General features: G+C 54.4%; 5 protein-coding genes across 5 annotated transcripts; all 5 read left to right on the top strand.

Annotated features, from left to right (window-relative positions):
- Positions 1–3,585: 3,585 nt before the first annotated feature.
- Positions 3,586–4,929, top strand: L226DRAFT_573138 (uncharacterized protein; the record flags this gene model as incomplete). The annotated part of the gene is made up of 5 exons (XM_067684796.1): positions 3,586–3,810; positions 3,866–3,973; positions 4,021–4,074; positions 4,130–4,407; positions 4,707–4,929. The coding sequence occupies 5 exons, from the start codon at positions 3,586–3,588 to the stop codon at positions 4,927–4,929; spliced, it is 888 nt and encodes a 295-aa protein (XP_067532962.1).
- Positions 4,930–6,639: 1,710 nt separating this feature from the next.
- On the top strand, positions 6,640–7,667 carry L226DRAFT_573137 (uncharacterized protein; the record flags this gene model as incomplete). Its single annotated transcript, XM_067684795.1, has 5 exons — positions 6,640–6,908; positions 7,218–7,252; positions 7,307–7,458; positions 7,507–7,570; positions 7,630–7,667. The coding sequence occupies 5 exons, from the start codon at positions 6,640–6,642 to the stop codon at positions 7,665–7,667; spliced, it is 558 nt and encodes a 185-aa protein (XP_067532961.1).
- Positions 7,668–8,304: 637 nt separating this feature from the next.
- On the top strand, positions 8,305–8,669 carry L226DRAFT_573136 (uncharacterized protein; the record flags this gene model as incomplete). The annotated part of the gene is made up of 3 exons (XM_067684794.1): positions 8,305–8,355; positions 8,413–8,431; positions 8,494–8,669. The coding sequence occupies 3 exons, from the start codon at positions 8,305–8,307 to the stop codon at positions 8,667–8,669; spliced, it is 246 nt and encodes an 81-aa protein (XP_067532960.1).
- Positions 8,670–9,393: 724 nt separating this feature from the next.
- Positions 9,394–10,703, top strand: L226DRAFT_573135 (uncharacterized protein; the record flags this gene model as incomplete). Its single annotated transcript, XM_067684793.1, has 6 exons — positions 9,394–9,509; positions 9,567–9,846; positions 9,893–10,072; positions 10,130–10,423; positions 10,474–10,608; positions 10,659–10,703. 6 exons carry the CDS (start codon positions 9,394–9,396, stop codon positions 10,701–10,703), a joined length of 1,050 nt encoding a protein of 349 aa, XP_067532959.1.
- Positions 10,704–12,485: 1,782 nt separating this feature from the next.
- On the top strand, positions 12,486–14,939 carry L226DRAFT_524712 (uncharacterized protein; the record flags this gene model as incomplete). Its single annotated transcript, XM_067678909.1, has 13 exons — positions 12,486–12,537; positions 12,599–12,684; positions 12,741–12,817; positions 12,857–12,947; positions 12,999–13,112; positions 13,366–13,489; positions 13,940–14,014; positions 14,069–14,148; positions 14,197–14,273; positions 14,325–14,397; positions 14,433–14,564; positions 14,591–14,656; positions 14,742–14,939. 13 exons carry the CDS (start codon positions 12,486–12,488, stop codon positions 14,937–14,939), a joined length of 1,245 nt encoding a protein of 414 aa, XP_067532958.1.
- Between the last annotated feature and the right edge of the window lie 418 nt (positions 14,940–15,357).

Raw genomic sequence — 15,357 nt, 5'->3', positions numbered from 1 at the left:
TCATACCAAAATTTCAGAGTTCATCTATTCACTTACTCTCACTCGCTCTCACTCTCCCACTCACGATACTCCTTTGAACTGAATTGTGTCGCATCCTGAAGTACAGGCCACCTCTAAGAAGACCCGATTCGTGTGGTTCTTCATACAAGCGCAAAGCATACGAAGGCGGCCACGATGAGCACTCGAGATTCAATCAGCGCCCGCGCGAATATCCGGAGATTTACCCTGAGATAGAACTCGAAATAATGGAGAAGTAAGTCACCGGCACCTACTCCTGAAGTACTACTGACTGGATGCAAGTCCTGCTTCGGGTACTGAAAGAGGAAATGGCTCGCAACAGCGATAAGTGACCCCTCATCTGCCCGCATCCGCCTTTCCTCATCACGCATCTAGGCAAGAGCACATGGCCCGGTTCAAGGAGGATCTTTACGGTCATGTCAACGAGGGCATGTACCTTGAGGTCAAATCGCCCGCTCATGCAAACAGCGCTGAGACACGATTTGAATGCGACAAGTAGATGCGAGAACGACTCCAGGGCGCCATGAATCTTTCGTCGTTTCCCCATGACGCGGCGGTTGTCTCGTCTGTTCGGCATATTCGCCATGGGCAAGAACGTTCGCTTCTACGTCGTGGAGGTGACCCCCGCGGCGGTCGAAGGCAAGACGCCCGTCCTCCCACGCAGTAGCCAGTATATCTTTTCAACTACGACGACTGGAAGGACTTTTCGGTTGGTGATGACGCTCAAGGTCCAGCCTCCGGCCCGCGCAAGGTGCAGCGCCCTGGTCCATTCCACTCTCCCACATTGTGAGCCAACTCGATGCTGCCGGCATCCTCAAATGGAGCGCGTCTCCATGCAGCGCGCGCCCCTCATTGACGATTTCGAGCAAGAAACGGTGTCGGAAAATCGAAGGTAGTTTGACCGACCCGATTCTCAAAGGTCGATTCAGACAACGCGGAATGCATCGTCTGGGGGCGAACAACCAGCGCCTCCTCCAGAATCGCGATTCTCCAAGCGAGTCCGGACTCGCTTCGACGATTCACCTCGATTCACAGAAAATCGCCTTAAGCGTGCGATTCCCGACTAAATCTGAAGGTCGATTAATCGTCAAGCCTCGATTTGAATCGACCTCGAATCGACCTCGAAATCCGTACTCTGACCGCCCCTACTAAGTGCGCCCTAATGCTGCACTCGTCCTCGATGCTGCGCCTCCTCAATTCAGCCCGCCTCCTCGATGTTGCTGCGCACCCCACGGGTGGTGTACGAACTCACCATGATGCTGAAGATTCCGATGTGTTCGCAGGAAAGCATCTGGCGGTACAGGTAGTGGCTCGACTTCCCAGCACGAGTGTTGTACAAATGGAGCGACGCATGGCCCAGGCTGTAACACGTGTAGCACATCTCGGATGTCCAGCAATTCGAAGAGCTGCTCTGCAAGCTCAGTTAGAGCTGTTGCGTCGATTTGCTGCGACCCAGCAAATGGCTGTATCGTGATGGTGGGAGCAGAATAGCCAAGGTTGGTTCGGGACTTCAACATAACGGCAAGGACAGGGGCATGGAGGTTGGGTACAGGCTGCCAGTCACCTCTGGAACTCCACGTCGAAATGACGACGCAGGACTCCATCAGCGGCGGTTTGAAATGTTCGGACTCCGGCTAGTAAGGTGTTAGTCGTGGCGCCAGAGAGAGAGCGCGCCAGACACATACGTGGGGTCTCTCGCGCTACTCTCAAGCTCGAATTGCCACCTACCGCGTCTGAAGCTCCACGTCGAAACGACGACGCAGGACTCCATCGGCGGTGGCAGGATGTTGCAATCAAAGAACCTAAGAGAGCAGCAGAGTGAGAGTAAGAGCGGACCGGTGGTGTGCAAGGAAACACCTGGACACCCGCGTCTGCGCGCACAGACCAAGCACGTGTTGTAGGTGCGTGCCTCGTGTGGCATCAGCCACAACATCAACAAGCGCAAACAAGCCGGGAAATCCGTGGACGTGGAAGTCTCCGAGGCCGTACCTGTCTCGTCTGGTTTCAACCTCTGCCTCGTGCGTCGTTGATTCGACGTGCAGGGCTGGTTAACTACTGCTCTACATCGAAGTCATCCACCGGGACAAGGCCACCTGGTAGGTCCGCGTAGTCGTTACAACGTGTAGGCTCCTCGACATTGCAAGGGACATTGGGAACTCGAGGCGTGAATAAACGAAGTGAGTATTGGATGGTGATGGCGATGGGTGGATCTAATGATATGTATCAAGCTAGCGACTCCGGTTAAGGTGAATGAACAGGCAAACATCTGCGTCAGCAGCTGGTAGGCAGAGGGACGCCGTGTGAGTCTTTAGCCATCTACACGATGTCGTCAAACTGACCAAGATTGTAGTCGCGTTGCTCCTGTGATAAGACACTTCCGAGCAGAAGGACACGACTACACGGTCATCCATTCCAGTCAGCTGGAGTATCTGCCCGCAATCCCGAATGCAGATCCCGACCAGAACCTGCAAGGGCGCGAGTTGCGTCGTCCGAACAGGGCCAGTATTCATGGGAGGTCCGTGTTTGATCATGGGGGATCCGCGCCGCCCGAAAAAGCATGAGATGGATGGAATAACGGACTCCGATCAACGCCAGAGCGTTCTCATTTCGCGGGGTGTCCACTGGTACACGGCAGGAAGCGCGGGAAGCGCAGGAAGCGCAGCCTCCTGAGAGCATATGCGGCAAAATTCCGACCAAAATCCCACCTTGGTTCGATTTGTCCTATCCGCGAATTGATTCCGATGGGGGGAAATACGTGGGCTGGTTCAACTTTCCGACGCTCAGAAATGTGGCGGAAAGCTCTGGGAGATTATAGATTACCGACCAATTTCCCACCAATTTCCTCCCTGGAGATGCCGCCGCATGTGTGGAGGAGGGGATAACGGCTTGCGGCCCGCCGATTTCGGATCACGAGACGCCCGCCGACACGCCTGAGGCCCGATCGGCCTGATCCCTTGCACCGGTGATCGGCGGTTGCTCTCTTCCTCTCAGGACCTCTGAACTTCTTCCCCAGGCGGCTTCGCAACTCGTCGTGGATCGATCAATAGGGCATCCTGCAAACATGCGTTAGCGTTGAGAGATGTGAAGCGATTTGCGGGGCGATTTGCGCGTGAGTACGTCACGGTCGCATCCCACTGGGTGGCATCTGGGATCTTCTAACGACATGAATGTACAGCGGATGAAACGTCTCGGCCCTCCTCTACCGCAAGCTTTGTCCCGAAGTGAAATGACGGGCGACACACGTATGCCACGAGTATGCTGCTGAACGTCGCTGAGTTTTCTGACCGTGCAGGGCGCGTTCCATATCAGCTGGTGGGTGGTTGGAGCATGTTGTTCCTTTGTGCGTACTGAACACATGTCCCGAACCCCTGGTAGGTTCTGTAACATGCTCGATAGTCCCTTTAGTCCCTACCATTGGCTGAACAAATCACTAGTGGACGTGACGCCATTCGGTCACTGGCTGCGTATGCACCCGCAACATTGTCTGCCCTCACTTATAACGGTCGATCGTCTTCCTCCGCACATCCCAGCTTCCGTGCATCGTCTCTTAGCCCATTCGCTCCCTCCATGTCTTATAATCCCCGTGACCGTTCCTACCCCGCCCTCGCCTCCCGTGGCGAAACCCCGAGCCCCCTTTGTCCCCCCGTCGGCGCAGCTGATCGTGGTGGTGCCAACCTTTCCGATGACCTCTTCTCCGCAACCCGTTCCTCGCCTCAGCCCGATCTAGCCGCCAACTTCACCGGCGCTATGGCAACTACCGCCGCTGTTCGTGACACGGTTGCTGCAGACATCGTGCGTCACTGTACTTGACTACTGGACAGATACATCACTGACTTGGATGGTCCAGACTAATCGCGATGACGTGCTGTTCAGTAGCCAAATGTCTGACTCTTCCGTCGGTCCATCCGATGGATCTATCCCCATTCGATTGTGCGCTCAGTCCGGCATAGAATTTGTGAGTTGGTCCGCTTGCTGCATGCGATATACGCTCAGAATGTTCAGGACCCGGTCCCTACTGGTCCCAACCCGGCCGCTCCTGAAGTGTGCGAGGACCCGGTACGTCGTCATATGATGTCTTGCCCGATGTGTTTGCTCATTGATGGCGATTAAGAGCAAGGAGTCGAGCACTACCGTCGGTCCCACCATGGCGGACAAGTCCCCTTCCTTCCTTGCTGGTATCTTCGTCGGCGCTGCCCTTTCCGCGACGATGTTGGTGGTCATATACGTGATGTCTGATGGATTTGCGGCTGTCGTCTCTTTCTACAGGATTACCCCTGTCATTGGCCGACTTGCGCTCTACTTCGCGGTATGCGCTCTTCGGCTGGTGAATCGCTTGCTCCGGTACCTTTCCCCCATTGCCGCAGTTATGTATCGCACCTTCCAGGAGTGGTACGTTGTTGTGCAGGATGCTATGGTTATTGCTCTTGAGGAAGTTGAAGCGTAGAATTTCTGTACAGCACGAATGCTTCTGTAGAGTTGTATGATCTGTGTACAAAACCCAACCTGGTTTCGCTCCTTGCGAAGTTTGGTATTCATTCTGTCTGCATATGGCCTCGCTCCAGCGCGTGTATCCTCCATGAAAAGAGCTCCAGCTGCACACCAAAAAGTCAGGGGGGAAGGGCGGACAGACACGATTGATACCAGTCCGGGGGGGGGGCGGCGACGCAGCACGCTGACGGTCAGTGCAGGGGCCAGCCGAGCCAGGCGTGCGCCGGCGCTTGCTCGCCGACGAAGTTTACTATTTCTCGCCATCATCACGACCTCGACGCTCGCAACCTCCCGCACGCTCGCTCGACCCATCCGCCATTCCCTTCTGCACCGACGAAGCTGGACATCTACCCCACCCTCTCCGTGACGTTTGACAGCGTCATCCCGAGCGCCGAGGCACGCTGCATATTCCACGGACGTTGAAGCGCTAACGCCTGCGGCCGTGCCAGGCCTTCGCCGTTGTTCCATCGCGGCAAATCTTTGAGACGAGTACACATCGGGTATGTGTCAGCTGCATACTGTGCTGTTGACGAGGCTGAACCGATTACCACCTCGCCAAAGATTGTCCCATAGCCTTGCACGTACTACTATGTTCAAGTTCTTGGATGTCCTCAAACCGCTGCTGCCAGTCTTCGACAGAGACGAACTAACTTCAGCGTAAGCTGCTTGATTTGCTCTGTGACCGTATTGTGTTTTTATAACTTCGTGGCAATGTCAGTCGCCTGTGGCTCATGCAAGCGGCGTGGAATTTACTGACACTTCCCCGACAGCGACTTTCCGCGATGCCTGTTCAGAGGGTCTGCCCAGAAAAAATATAGAGGCATATCTACAATGACTCGGGATATAGACGACCTTCCCGATGAACTCCTTATCCCCGTGTTCAAATTCGCCTTGACCGTGGGCAGGGAGGAGGTTGAACCCCGTTTCACGATCACCAATTACGGACCACCGCCCATCGACGCTTCGCGTATCCGTTCTCCCCTCGTGTCATATTCAAGCTGCTGGCAATAACCACTCGCTTGTGTGGGTTTGGGTTGATGACCTGGTTCGCATGACAACCAATCGGGCACTTCACGGTTCCCCCTCCATCGCGTCGTCATCAATCCTTTTGCGGGTGCTCTCAGAGTGGGCTCCGACGGACAGGCCTTTCTCAACAGGCTCGCGGTCGACCTACAGAGGCTGACGACACATGTTCAGGAGCTCAGGCTAGGCCGTCCGGGGCGACCCCATGTGGTGTTTGATAAGAGAAAAGGCTGGCGGGATGGTAGGATCGAGGAGTCCTGGCTTATGTCAGAGCTGAGGGCAGTCCGCTGCCAGCTTCCCCCAAAGTGCGAGTGATGGTGAGCTCGTGGTGTAGCTATCTATGTCAACATTCCGCTCACCCTATTTCTCCCTGCTCGATTCCCCTAGTGCTGGCTAACGAGCGATGTCCGTGTCATCAGGAAGAGAGAGGAAAAGGGAAATAAACAGCGCGAGCGGCGCCGACGCTGAGTAGCGTATAGCGTACGTTGAGTAGGATCAAATAGGCCGCAATGGCGGCCTCGCGCTGAGTGTAGAGAGCTTGAGAGGCTGCGCGCAAACAGCGACGAGTCCGCCGGATTGGGCTGCAAGTTTATGCTCAGCTGGGCGATCATGTGTTCAATATCCACTGATTCGTACGGTATCCTAATCCTCGGACTTTAGAATCCCGAAGTATCGACGAAGGTAAATGTTCGGACTTAGTTAAGTCCCCAGCATAGCGAGCTCCCATCGTTTTATTCGTTCGTAACCTAATAACGGCAACTGGCGCTCATAAGGCCGCCGGAAGTTTGTCGCCCGCGGTTGTCGCCCGCGGCTGGGGTGCGGCGCCAACCACGTGTCAACTGCCTGCGGACCTCTCCTCTCTCTCCTCTTGTCACGATCTCGTCCACCGCCACCCCTTCGCCATTCACCACCTATCCTCAGGCCAGATGTGCGCAGCTTGTGACCCCACCCGCAATGATGGTCTGTTCGATCCCCTCCTCGCGAGACGTCGGCGGACAAGACTGGAGCAGGAGGCATAAGTGCTCGTTTCAAGCTTCTTGACTTATACACAACAACTCTACTTGCGACCAAGTTGCACCTCGAGAAAGCGGACGAATGACCCCACCCGCAATGATGGTCTGTCCGATCGATACCCTCGTTCGCGAGACGTCGGCGGACAAGACTAGAGCAGGAGGCACCGTCACGCTCATCAACACCTTCCTTCGACCTCACCCCGCGAATTACCGAAAACGCCTGGGGAACGCGTCCCGCCGTTTCAATGTTGACCGCGACGAGCGCATGTCCCTCTTCATTGCCATTCCCCCCATGTACTGCTGCTCTATTTACACTGTACACGCGTCTTTGGGCGCGTTCGACGGCGGCCGGCTCGTCGGCGAAGAGTGCGACACGTAGGAGCTCGAACGTGATCCCTCCCATATCCTCCCTTGATCCCGACCTCTCCCCGACCTCTTCACCTCGAGTCCCACCCCGACTTCGTCACGTCAACACAGCGTGTCAATACCTCTTCAGTCTTCGGCGCCATCTGGCTCTACCCTCTCTTACCGGACTTCACTGCCCCTCTGCGGAAGGTCCGATTCGAACCACGTCCTGCACGAATCCGACAAGATGTCTGGCGCGTCCGACTAGGAACGACTGTGAGTGTCTAACCAGAGTCTACTGCATGGGCCATCGGCTAACGATGTGCTTAGGCTCGTCGAAAACTACTGCATCGTCGCGTCTACAGGTGGGTACCGTATGGCGTGAGCACCTAGACTATGTTGCTCACCTCGAGGCCTAGCGTTGCTATGGTTCGGCTTCGCCCTGACCTTCACGACCGAGGTCCGGCGTATCGGTGGCGGCCACCGTCGTCTCGCTGTTCTCCCGCCACGTCGCGCTCGTGAGCGCGTCTTCTTCGTTTTGGAGGCTCTACTCTGGAACTTGACAGATGAGGTAAAGCCGTGCTTGACAGGGACGATCGTCGTCTAACCAGTCTTGCAGACATGTGTCCGGATCGACCTAGTGGACGACATCCTTACGTTCATCAACTACTTCGCCTTGACTTGTACGTGTCCGAAGCAGTATCAAATCTGTCAAACTAAGTTTTATTCACATAACCTGTAGCGTTTACGATCCTCCGCGTGTACGGCGTCTGGGGATAGGACTGGAAGCCTTTCTTAGTTGTGATACCACTGACCCTCGTCAAGCCCGCCCTCTCCATCGTGAGTACTCCGGCCTCCACGACCAATGAAGCTGGCTCACAGGACACCCAGGCCGAGAGCTCTAATCACGTTCCTATACGATCTGGACCTCCGTGGGGATGCGCTGTAGTTTTGGGTTATTTCAACGAAATATTCGCAAAGTATGTACTCATCGCCCTCTTGGCTCCAGAGGTTCTAGGAACTGAACTGCGTCGTCTCAGATGTGTGTTTGCGTTCTGGAACTACTCGTATATACATTGCTGAATCCCGATTGTTCTTCTGCACGCGTGGCATATCTACGCCCTTCATTGCTCCATAGGCGAAGGCCAAGTCACCGGCGAGGTCCCCAGGCCCGAACGCTATCTCACCACCGGAGAGCGCCAAGCCGGTCATGGCTATGCCCAAAATGATCTCATCTAAAGCAGCCACAACGCGACGGACTCATCAGCGGACGCCAACGAACCCCTCTCTTAAGCACGCTTGGCCGGACAGTCAGCAGCCCAAACAATATCGGCAACTGGCAAGCGTCGGGAGCATTGCGGTGTCGTCGTACATCATGCTCACGTCAGACGACGAGCCGTTGTAGGACGGAATTGACATGACGCTGGAAGTAGTCACGGAGGTCAACGATAGGGAGGCGGGCAGGGACGTGAGTTGCGCACTCCGTGGCTCTATGTTCAATAACCATTGACCCGTAACTCTGCAGATGGAAAGCGCGCTGAACGGTGTATATGTCCTGCATATGCGCAAGCTGCCCACTACAATTGACCTGCTAGAACATGCGCAGGCGCACTACCAGTAGAGGTGCGAATGCTGCGCGAGCTGCGACAGTCGCAAGACGGCGAAGTGTACTGCTTGGATGGTGGCAAGAAGAGGTCATGGAGCGGGTACCGGGGAAGCGAGGATGGTGCCATCAGTGGAGAGATCGACCTCGCGACTGTGTTCTACGGCGACGGGAGTTGAGACTTCAACCGGGCGCAGGCTGAACAGTGATGACCGCTTGCAACTGTGAGTACTCATTGTCCTACGAGATCTCCTGTCGTGTTCGACTCCGGGATACGGCACACGTGGTTTTCTGCTGTCTTGACTCGCCCTCCGACGACAGCATAACCCCCCCTCTTTCATCCTCCCACTGTTTCGTACCACTTCAAGCAAGCACAAGCAGCTTGCACATCTCACGTTGTAGACAGCACGCGATCACGGTCGATGGGTTCGGCCTTCGACTGTTGTTACCGCCACTCCGGCTCATCATAGAGTTCCCCTGTGAGAGCTTGGTATGCACGGTGTTGCTGCGTATAAGCAGCTTTGGGCCTCGGCGTCATCCAAGATCTCCCTCCTGTATCAGATCTGAGATAGCTCCGTTCCGAATGCGGCACTACGGAAGTTCGTGAGGGCGAGTCGCAGTCTGCCTCAGGATACGACTATGAACATGCATACATCGGGCGGCGATATGTGTGGCTTATACGTTTGTGCGGCCCATGCTCGCAAGTTGAGAGCGCGACGCAGCTGAAATACTGATTGATTTGCTCGACATACAGTGCCAAAGGGACACGAGGCCGAGCCACGCTAGCCAGTGGCACAATCGCCCTCCTGCAAATGACCAACTTCAATTCTGTTCGTCCGCTTTCTCGTCCGTTCCCCGCCTTCTGCATACTCGAGCAATTCTTCCACACTTGAGTACTATATGATGTCATCCGGCACGCGTACCTCGTTCGTTGGCGTTCGCTATGCGTTGGACAAGATGCAGGACAAAGTACTCGGTATCCAAGATGCAGATACAGATGCAGAGAAGGCTCTCGTTGAGTTCGTTGAGTTCGTTGCCAATATATCGCCCGTCTTACTCATATTGCACTCGAATAGCGTCTTGCTGCGACTCTCTCTTGCAGGACCCGAGGAGACTTGGCTCCGAGACTTCTCGGCTCGCTCGTCGGCGTTGAACAAAGAACATCGTCACACCATTAAACAGGCCCTCAACGACACTGGTATGCTGATCAGCTTCCTTTACGGAAACATCGTTGTGGAAAGGCTCCGGAGCATGGCGAACGTGTTCACGGGTCGCCAGAATGCGCTGAAGCAGCTTGAGCTTGCCGTGGCGGAGATGTCGCAATGTTGTCGGACTGCAGTCAGCCTCCATTCTCGAGTATGTATATCGACCATCTTCCACGTTTCCACGCTCACCAGTCTAGGTCGAGGTTATGTATGCTGCTCGCATTAGGGGGTGTTTCACCTTCGCGCAGCAGAACGTTATGCTTCCCCGCACCATGGACAATGTGAGGCTCGGGATACACAAGCTACGATCGGAGGAAGCAACAATACTGGCCTTGTTCGAACGCTGGAAACCATGCTTTATCGTTATTTGTCAGAAGGTATGTTGAACGGTTACTTGAATATGAGTTACCAAGTGATCACTCTTCCCCGGGCAGACGTACCATCGTCAAGCATTGGATGCTATCCATGCCAACAAGATCGATCAGGACACCTTTGCCGAGTTGGCTGGCCCCATCTTAGCCAATTTGACGAGCCTGTGCCATGCAAGGGAGCGTCTTGTCAGCGAGGTCGGAAGCATCTCGGCGACGCAAGTCAAAGATTGGGTCAAGAGGAGCACGGGCGTCTTGCGGAAGACTGAGCTCGAAGAAGCACTCGGAAAGTATGATGTGTACGTCGAGAAGATCAACCTCGCTAAGAACAAGCAAGCAAGGGTGCTTGCGGAGCTACTGGTACGTTTGACAACTCTGAGCGAAGACTCGGAGTAGCTCACAACCGTTAGGCCTTGGATCGCCGGTGTAAACGTTCACCTACGACCTTCCCTGGCCCAGACGGGACAGAGATACAGGTCGATGACTTGAGGAGTGCCTTCCGTCAGTTCGAAAACGTGCGGTTTTGCTCCATGCGCCTCATCAAGGTGCGGTCTTGCGTTACGCGAAGTTTTGCCTCGGTACTGACGGTAAATAGCTTGCGAACAAGCTCATCAAAGATCTTAGAGCCCTGAGTCTCTAGTTTCTCTTTCGTCCTCGTCGGTGCCTTCGGCGTTTACGTCAACGAGGCAACAACTTTAGTGTTCCTTTCCGCTCTCCTGCCTAGATATGGTCACGTATTCTGCATACTAGCCCTCCGCTCCCGTACCTTTCGTTCTCATGGGTCATGTTTCCTCTCATTCCCCAATCATGCCTCTCGTTCTGATGCACATAATAGCGTTCTCCGGGTCGCGCCTATTTTTCTCATGCCTCTCATTTGTACCGTCCTCTGAGGCATGCCTCTCGTCCATTATTATGCCTCTCGTTCTTATCATTCCTCTCTTTCTTCCACCCCCATGCGCCCCGCCCTCCCGTCGTTCTCGTGCCTCCCGCCCTCCCGTCGTCCTCATACCTCCCGCTAACATTCCGAAACCTGCATACGTGCCATATGTGCTACTGCTATGACGCGCGAGGACCGCTATTCCCTGAAAGTCTCTTCAAGCTTTGCATTCACATTGCGCTGATGACTATGGCGAGCATCTAAGTGTTACATCCCGCGTCACATCGGCATGGCCGTATGTGACGTTGCTCGTCGCGAAAAGCCTTTCTTCCAAATCATCATGTCGTTCCTTTGTCCATCCGACACCGTGAGTTATAAAGTGCCAGGATGAACAGCATGTATCTTTGCACTCCTCGCTACCCTGCAACACTCGCCATCCTGCAAACTCCTCGTCGCGCACTACTGCCCTCCATGCCGATCTTGTAGGCGTCCCCCCTTTGACTCCTCGTCTTTCTCTTGTTGAGCGTCCACAGATCACTTGTGTGTGACATATTCCCCATCGTTTCTCTCATCCGCGCCGTGGATACCAGGGACGAAGGCGACGTGGATACCAGGGACGAAGGCGACAACGTCCAATTTGATGTCACGGTCCTGGTGCTTCGTATTCTGGACATGATGGGGAACGGCGTAGCCGGTAAGCTTATCGTTCGCGCGCGGTGACTAGACGCTGAAAGGTACCGCTACTGGGTAGTCACCCTTGTAATCCTGCGCAGAGACTCTCAAGAGGTCATCTATACGGGTACTATTCGGGCCAACTGGACATTACACGTATTCCCGGTGAGGAACTCGCAATCTCTACATAATAACTTCTGACTGGACCACTATAGATATTCACCGCATGCCAGTGGGAGGACACAAGCGGGATATTCTTGCTGGGATTTGAAGATATGGCTCTATTAACCTCTTTTGTCGAGCTGTTTGAGCTTGGTAGAACGCTGCAGTAGTAGAATTCAGTGCGCAATCCGATAGCTCATTAATTGTCTGCTTTACTCTCGCTTGAACGTGCGTGGCGAACTTACTAGGCTATCTATCGGCCACGACCGTGGCGCGACGCGTCTAACACACGGCGGGTCTATTCACGTGATCGTGTCGCTATCCGATCTCGAACGCTCCCACCGACGCTAGGCTCGTAGTGCTGTTCGGCCCACGATTCGTTCAGGCAACGTCATAGTAATCCAAACATTTGCATTGATTAGAGGTTACGGCGGTAACGAGCCGATGAGCCATTATCAGGGATCGATTCAACACGTTGGTGACATGTGGACCTGGGCGCCCGAGTCGCAGTTCGAGGATCACAGGCTCTTTCTTCTCTCTCCCCATCTCGCCCTTACAGCGTCCGCGTCCGCCTCTCATCAGCCCAGTCCTATTGCAGAAAGCTATGCCGACCATGACATATATGCAAAGTATGTATGTTCAAGTTAAAGTTCGTCGCGTCAATGGCTAGAGAATCGACTCTCGTCAGCAATCCATCTCGTTCTGCACGATATGGCCAGCGAAGGCGAGCGGCGCGTTGGTATCGATGCGCTCATTGATAGAGGTACGTATTTGACCACTTCTAACTGTATTTTACTGAGGTCCGTTGCCCCTTTGTCTTTCAGTGGCGACTCGGCGACGCTGGTCAAACGGTAACCCCAAACTCGCCCCTCACTACCCCAGATTGATCCGGAAAGCTTTGAGTCTTGAGGTAGGGTCTGTCACTGTTTCACCGTACCAAGTTATAACTGCTATTGCGAAATGTAGGCCAAAGCGCATAGGGTCCGTGTAGAGGGCCCTGCGGGTGCCCAAGACCTCGTCCTCACAGATGGTGGATTTGTCTTGTACGTCCGTATCCCTACGCTTTCAACCACACAACCTAGAGCCATTTCGGTCAGCTACAAGCACTGGGAGGAGCCAGACTATCAGCCGTACTCTGTCCTGAACCTCCCACAGATCGAGAGGAGGACCGAGGTCAGTTTCATCTTCGTAGATATCTTCGCGGTATGTGACTTGGAAAAACAGGTCGTTTTCCAGTACCACTCGAACGCGCGTCACCTTCTAGACATACAAGAGATTCTCAAGGAAAAGATGCCTAGAGACCCCCGCATCCACGACGTCATGAATTTCCCTGTGCTTGTAAGTCTTTCTAATTCTCTGCTGTCGTCGCTCTTACCGAGCTTGTCCATGACCTCAGCTTCGTGAGTGTCTGCAGAGCGTGGAGGACATGCGTGCTAGGGTACGAGTTTGCTTTTGGTGCAGCCTCTCTCTAACGATGTGCTTTTGTATCAGAACCTCCACCTGAGAGAAGGGGTCCACGAAGGGAACATGAGGATCGACTGGTTGGAAGCTGAACACGGTAGATCTTGAGACGCACGATGTCGCATAGCAGATATGTTGTACGTACGCGCCAGGCGGCGAAGTGCCGTGGTCGCAGTTGAGTTTGACCATGCCATCGATGATACAGAGCATATCTCCTTGCACGAGCCCCGTACGGCAGAGCAAGTACGCAGCAGGTTCCTAGATTTCTCACGGATTCGCACATCTACCGATGATATAGACCAGTCGTCTTCCCATAACCGCGACATCAATGCGATTCGGGCGATATGTGGCCGTCGCGTAGCTGGTAATCGGAGGTCCCCAGGTCGAAATAAATATGGGGTTACCGACAGGAAATAAGTGTGTCGGCTAAGACTAGTTAGTGTACAGTATCGGACTATAGTGCGGTCAGCGAGTCGCGCTAGTCGCGACTTGCACGCGCCTAGTGTTTCTTTGTTCTGAGAGACGCAAGGGGTGTTGCCTTCGTCTCCTCTGTGCTCCTTACCACCATTGTCGTCACTACTGCTCTCTCTTGAGACTACAACCCCGAATCTAGGAAGTATGTCGGCTACATACAATCAGCGTCAGTAGCGAAGCTTGCCTCCGACCTTACGAGCGCTCACTACGAAACCCTTTGTTGCCACCAGTTGTTTGCGAAGTGTTACGCGATTTGGCTCGGAGCGGAGAAGTGGAGTTCAGTTTCGACCGCCTCCTGCAGAAAGGTGAGTTGGCGAAAATTTCAGGAACTGTCGCTGTAACGCACCCTTGGTATACAGTTGCCACCGCGCTCCTCGAAGACGAGCGTGTCTTTGATGAACAGTATATGAAAAGGATCAACGCATGTCTTGCAACTCAGGTACTGCATTACGAGGGCACTATGCTTGGCAACTGAGCGGCATGGCAGAGACGAGCTCGCAGATTAAGGATCGAAAGCCACGAAGAAGTCAATACCATCGTACTCACCGACACCGGAATCGAGTTGTGAGTCCCATGATAAAGCACGTAATGAAAGAACGCTGTAACGCACGACAGCTTCACCTACTACGGGGCCATACGTCCCTTGCCTGAGGGGGACCGACGGTTGGACCGCTTGAACATGAACAAAGTCAGTGAGCGCTTACGCTCACGCGCAACCTATAGCTCACCAAAATTATCCAGGTTAAAGCGCAAACGCTCGAATTCGAAAAGCTGTTGGAGGAGATCCAACAGGTTTTCGAGGATTTCAGGCCGAACCCTATGGCCGTGCTCACCCCCGAAGAGCTCGTGGATGAGGTGAGTATTCCTTGACGAAGATGTAGGGTTTCCGACGAGTTGCGCTGCAGATAAAAGAAGTGTTCCAGGAGATAGAACGGTTGGGGGAGGAGGTACGTGCATCTTTTACTAGACCTCTTCGGGCCGCTATCTGAGGCTCTTGTGGTTAGACTACCTTGCTTTACTCGCACATCGCAGACAACGCAGAGGCAGAGCGTAAGCTGCGTCGCCTCCGGAACAACCGCACCCAGGCTGCGCAAGAATCTAGCGCGGGAGAAGGGTCCCAGGGACTGGTCTGAGCGGAGGGCGAACAGTGCTGGCAGGACGAACAGATACGCACGTGTATTGGTAGCCAAACGGAGGACTGGATATAGAGCCAACTTCGCGAGTTCGTAGTAACATACGTGTTGGCCCTGAAGGGACGGGACGAGTCGAAGGCAGCTTGAACGACGATGGTAAAAATGGTAAATCCCGAACGGCGTCTAGGCCGCATGGACATGCGGCGCCGCGTGGCGTTGCGCGTCTGAGCTTGCTCTGCTACTATCGAGGATGACGTGCTTGAACATCGAACGTTGACGTTGAACCTGCATGGATCGCGGCGGGATTATTGGCCTCCTTGTCGACAACGTCTCTGCCAGCTAGAGGTGAGTACTGTGCTAGCATTCTCTCCTCCACGTGTATTCATATGCATAGCATACTTTGCCACCACGGCGCTTTTAGACACCGAGCTCGTGAGTTTCCCGCTCCCCGCACGCGTCTGCCATCCACGCCCGCGCGCACTCAAGCTACCAAGATGCACTCCTTTTCCTTCGTC

This window comes from Lentinus tigrinus, assembly GCF_003813185.1.
Source record: "Lentinus tigrinus ALCF2SS1-7 unplaced genomic scaffold L226scaffold_23, whole genome shotgun sequence".
NCBI classification, from domain to species: Eukaryota; Fungi; Basidiomycota; class Agaricomycetes; order Polyporales; family Polyporaceae; genus Lentinus; species Lentinus tigrinus.
This window is presented reverse-complemented; position numbering and strand designations above follow the sequence as displayed.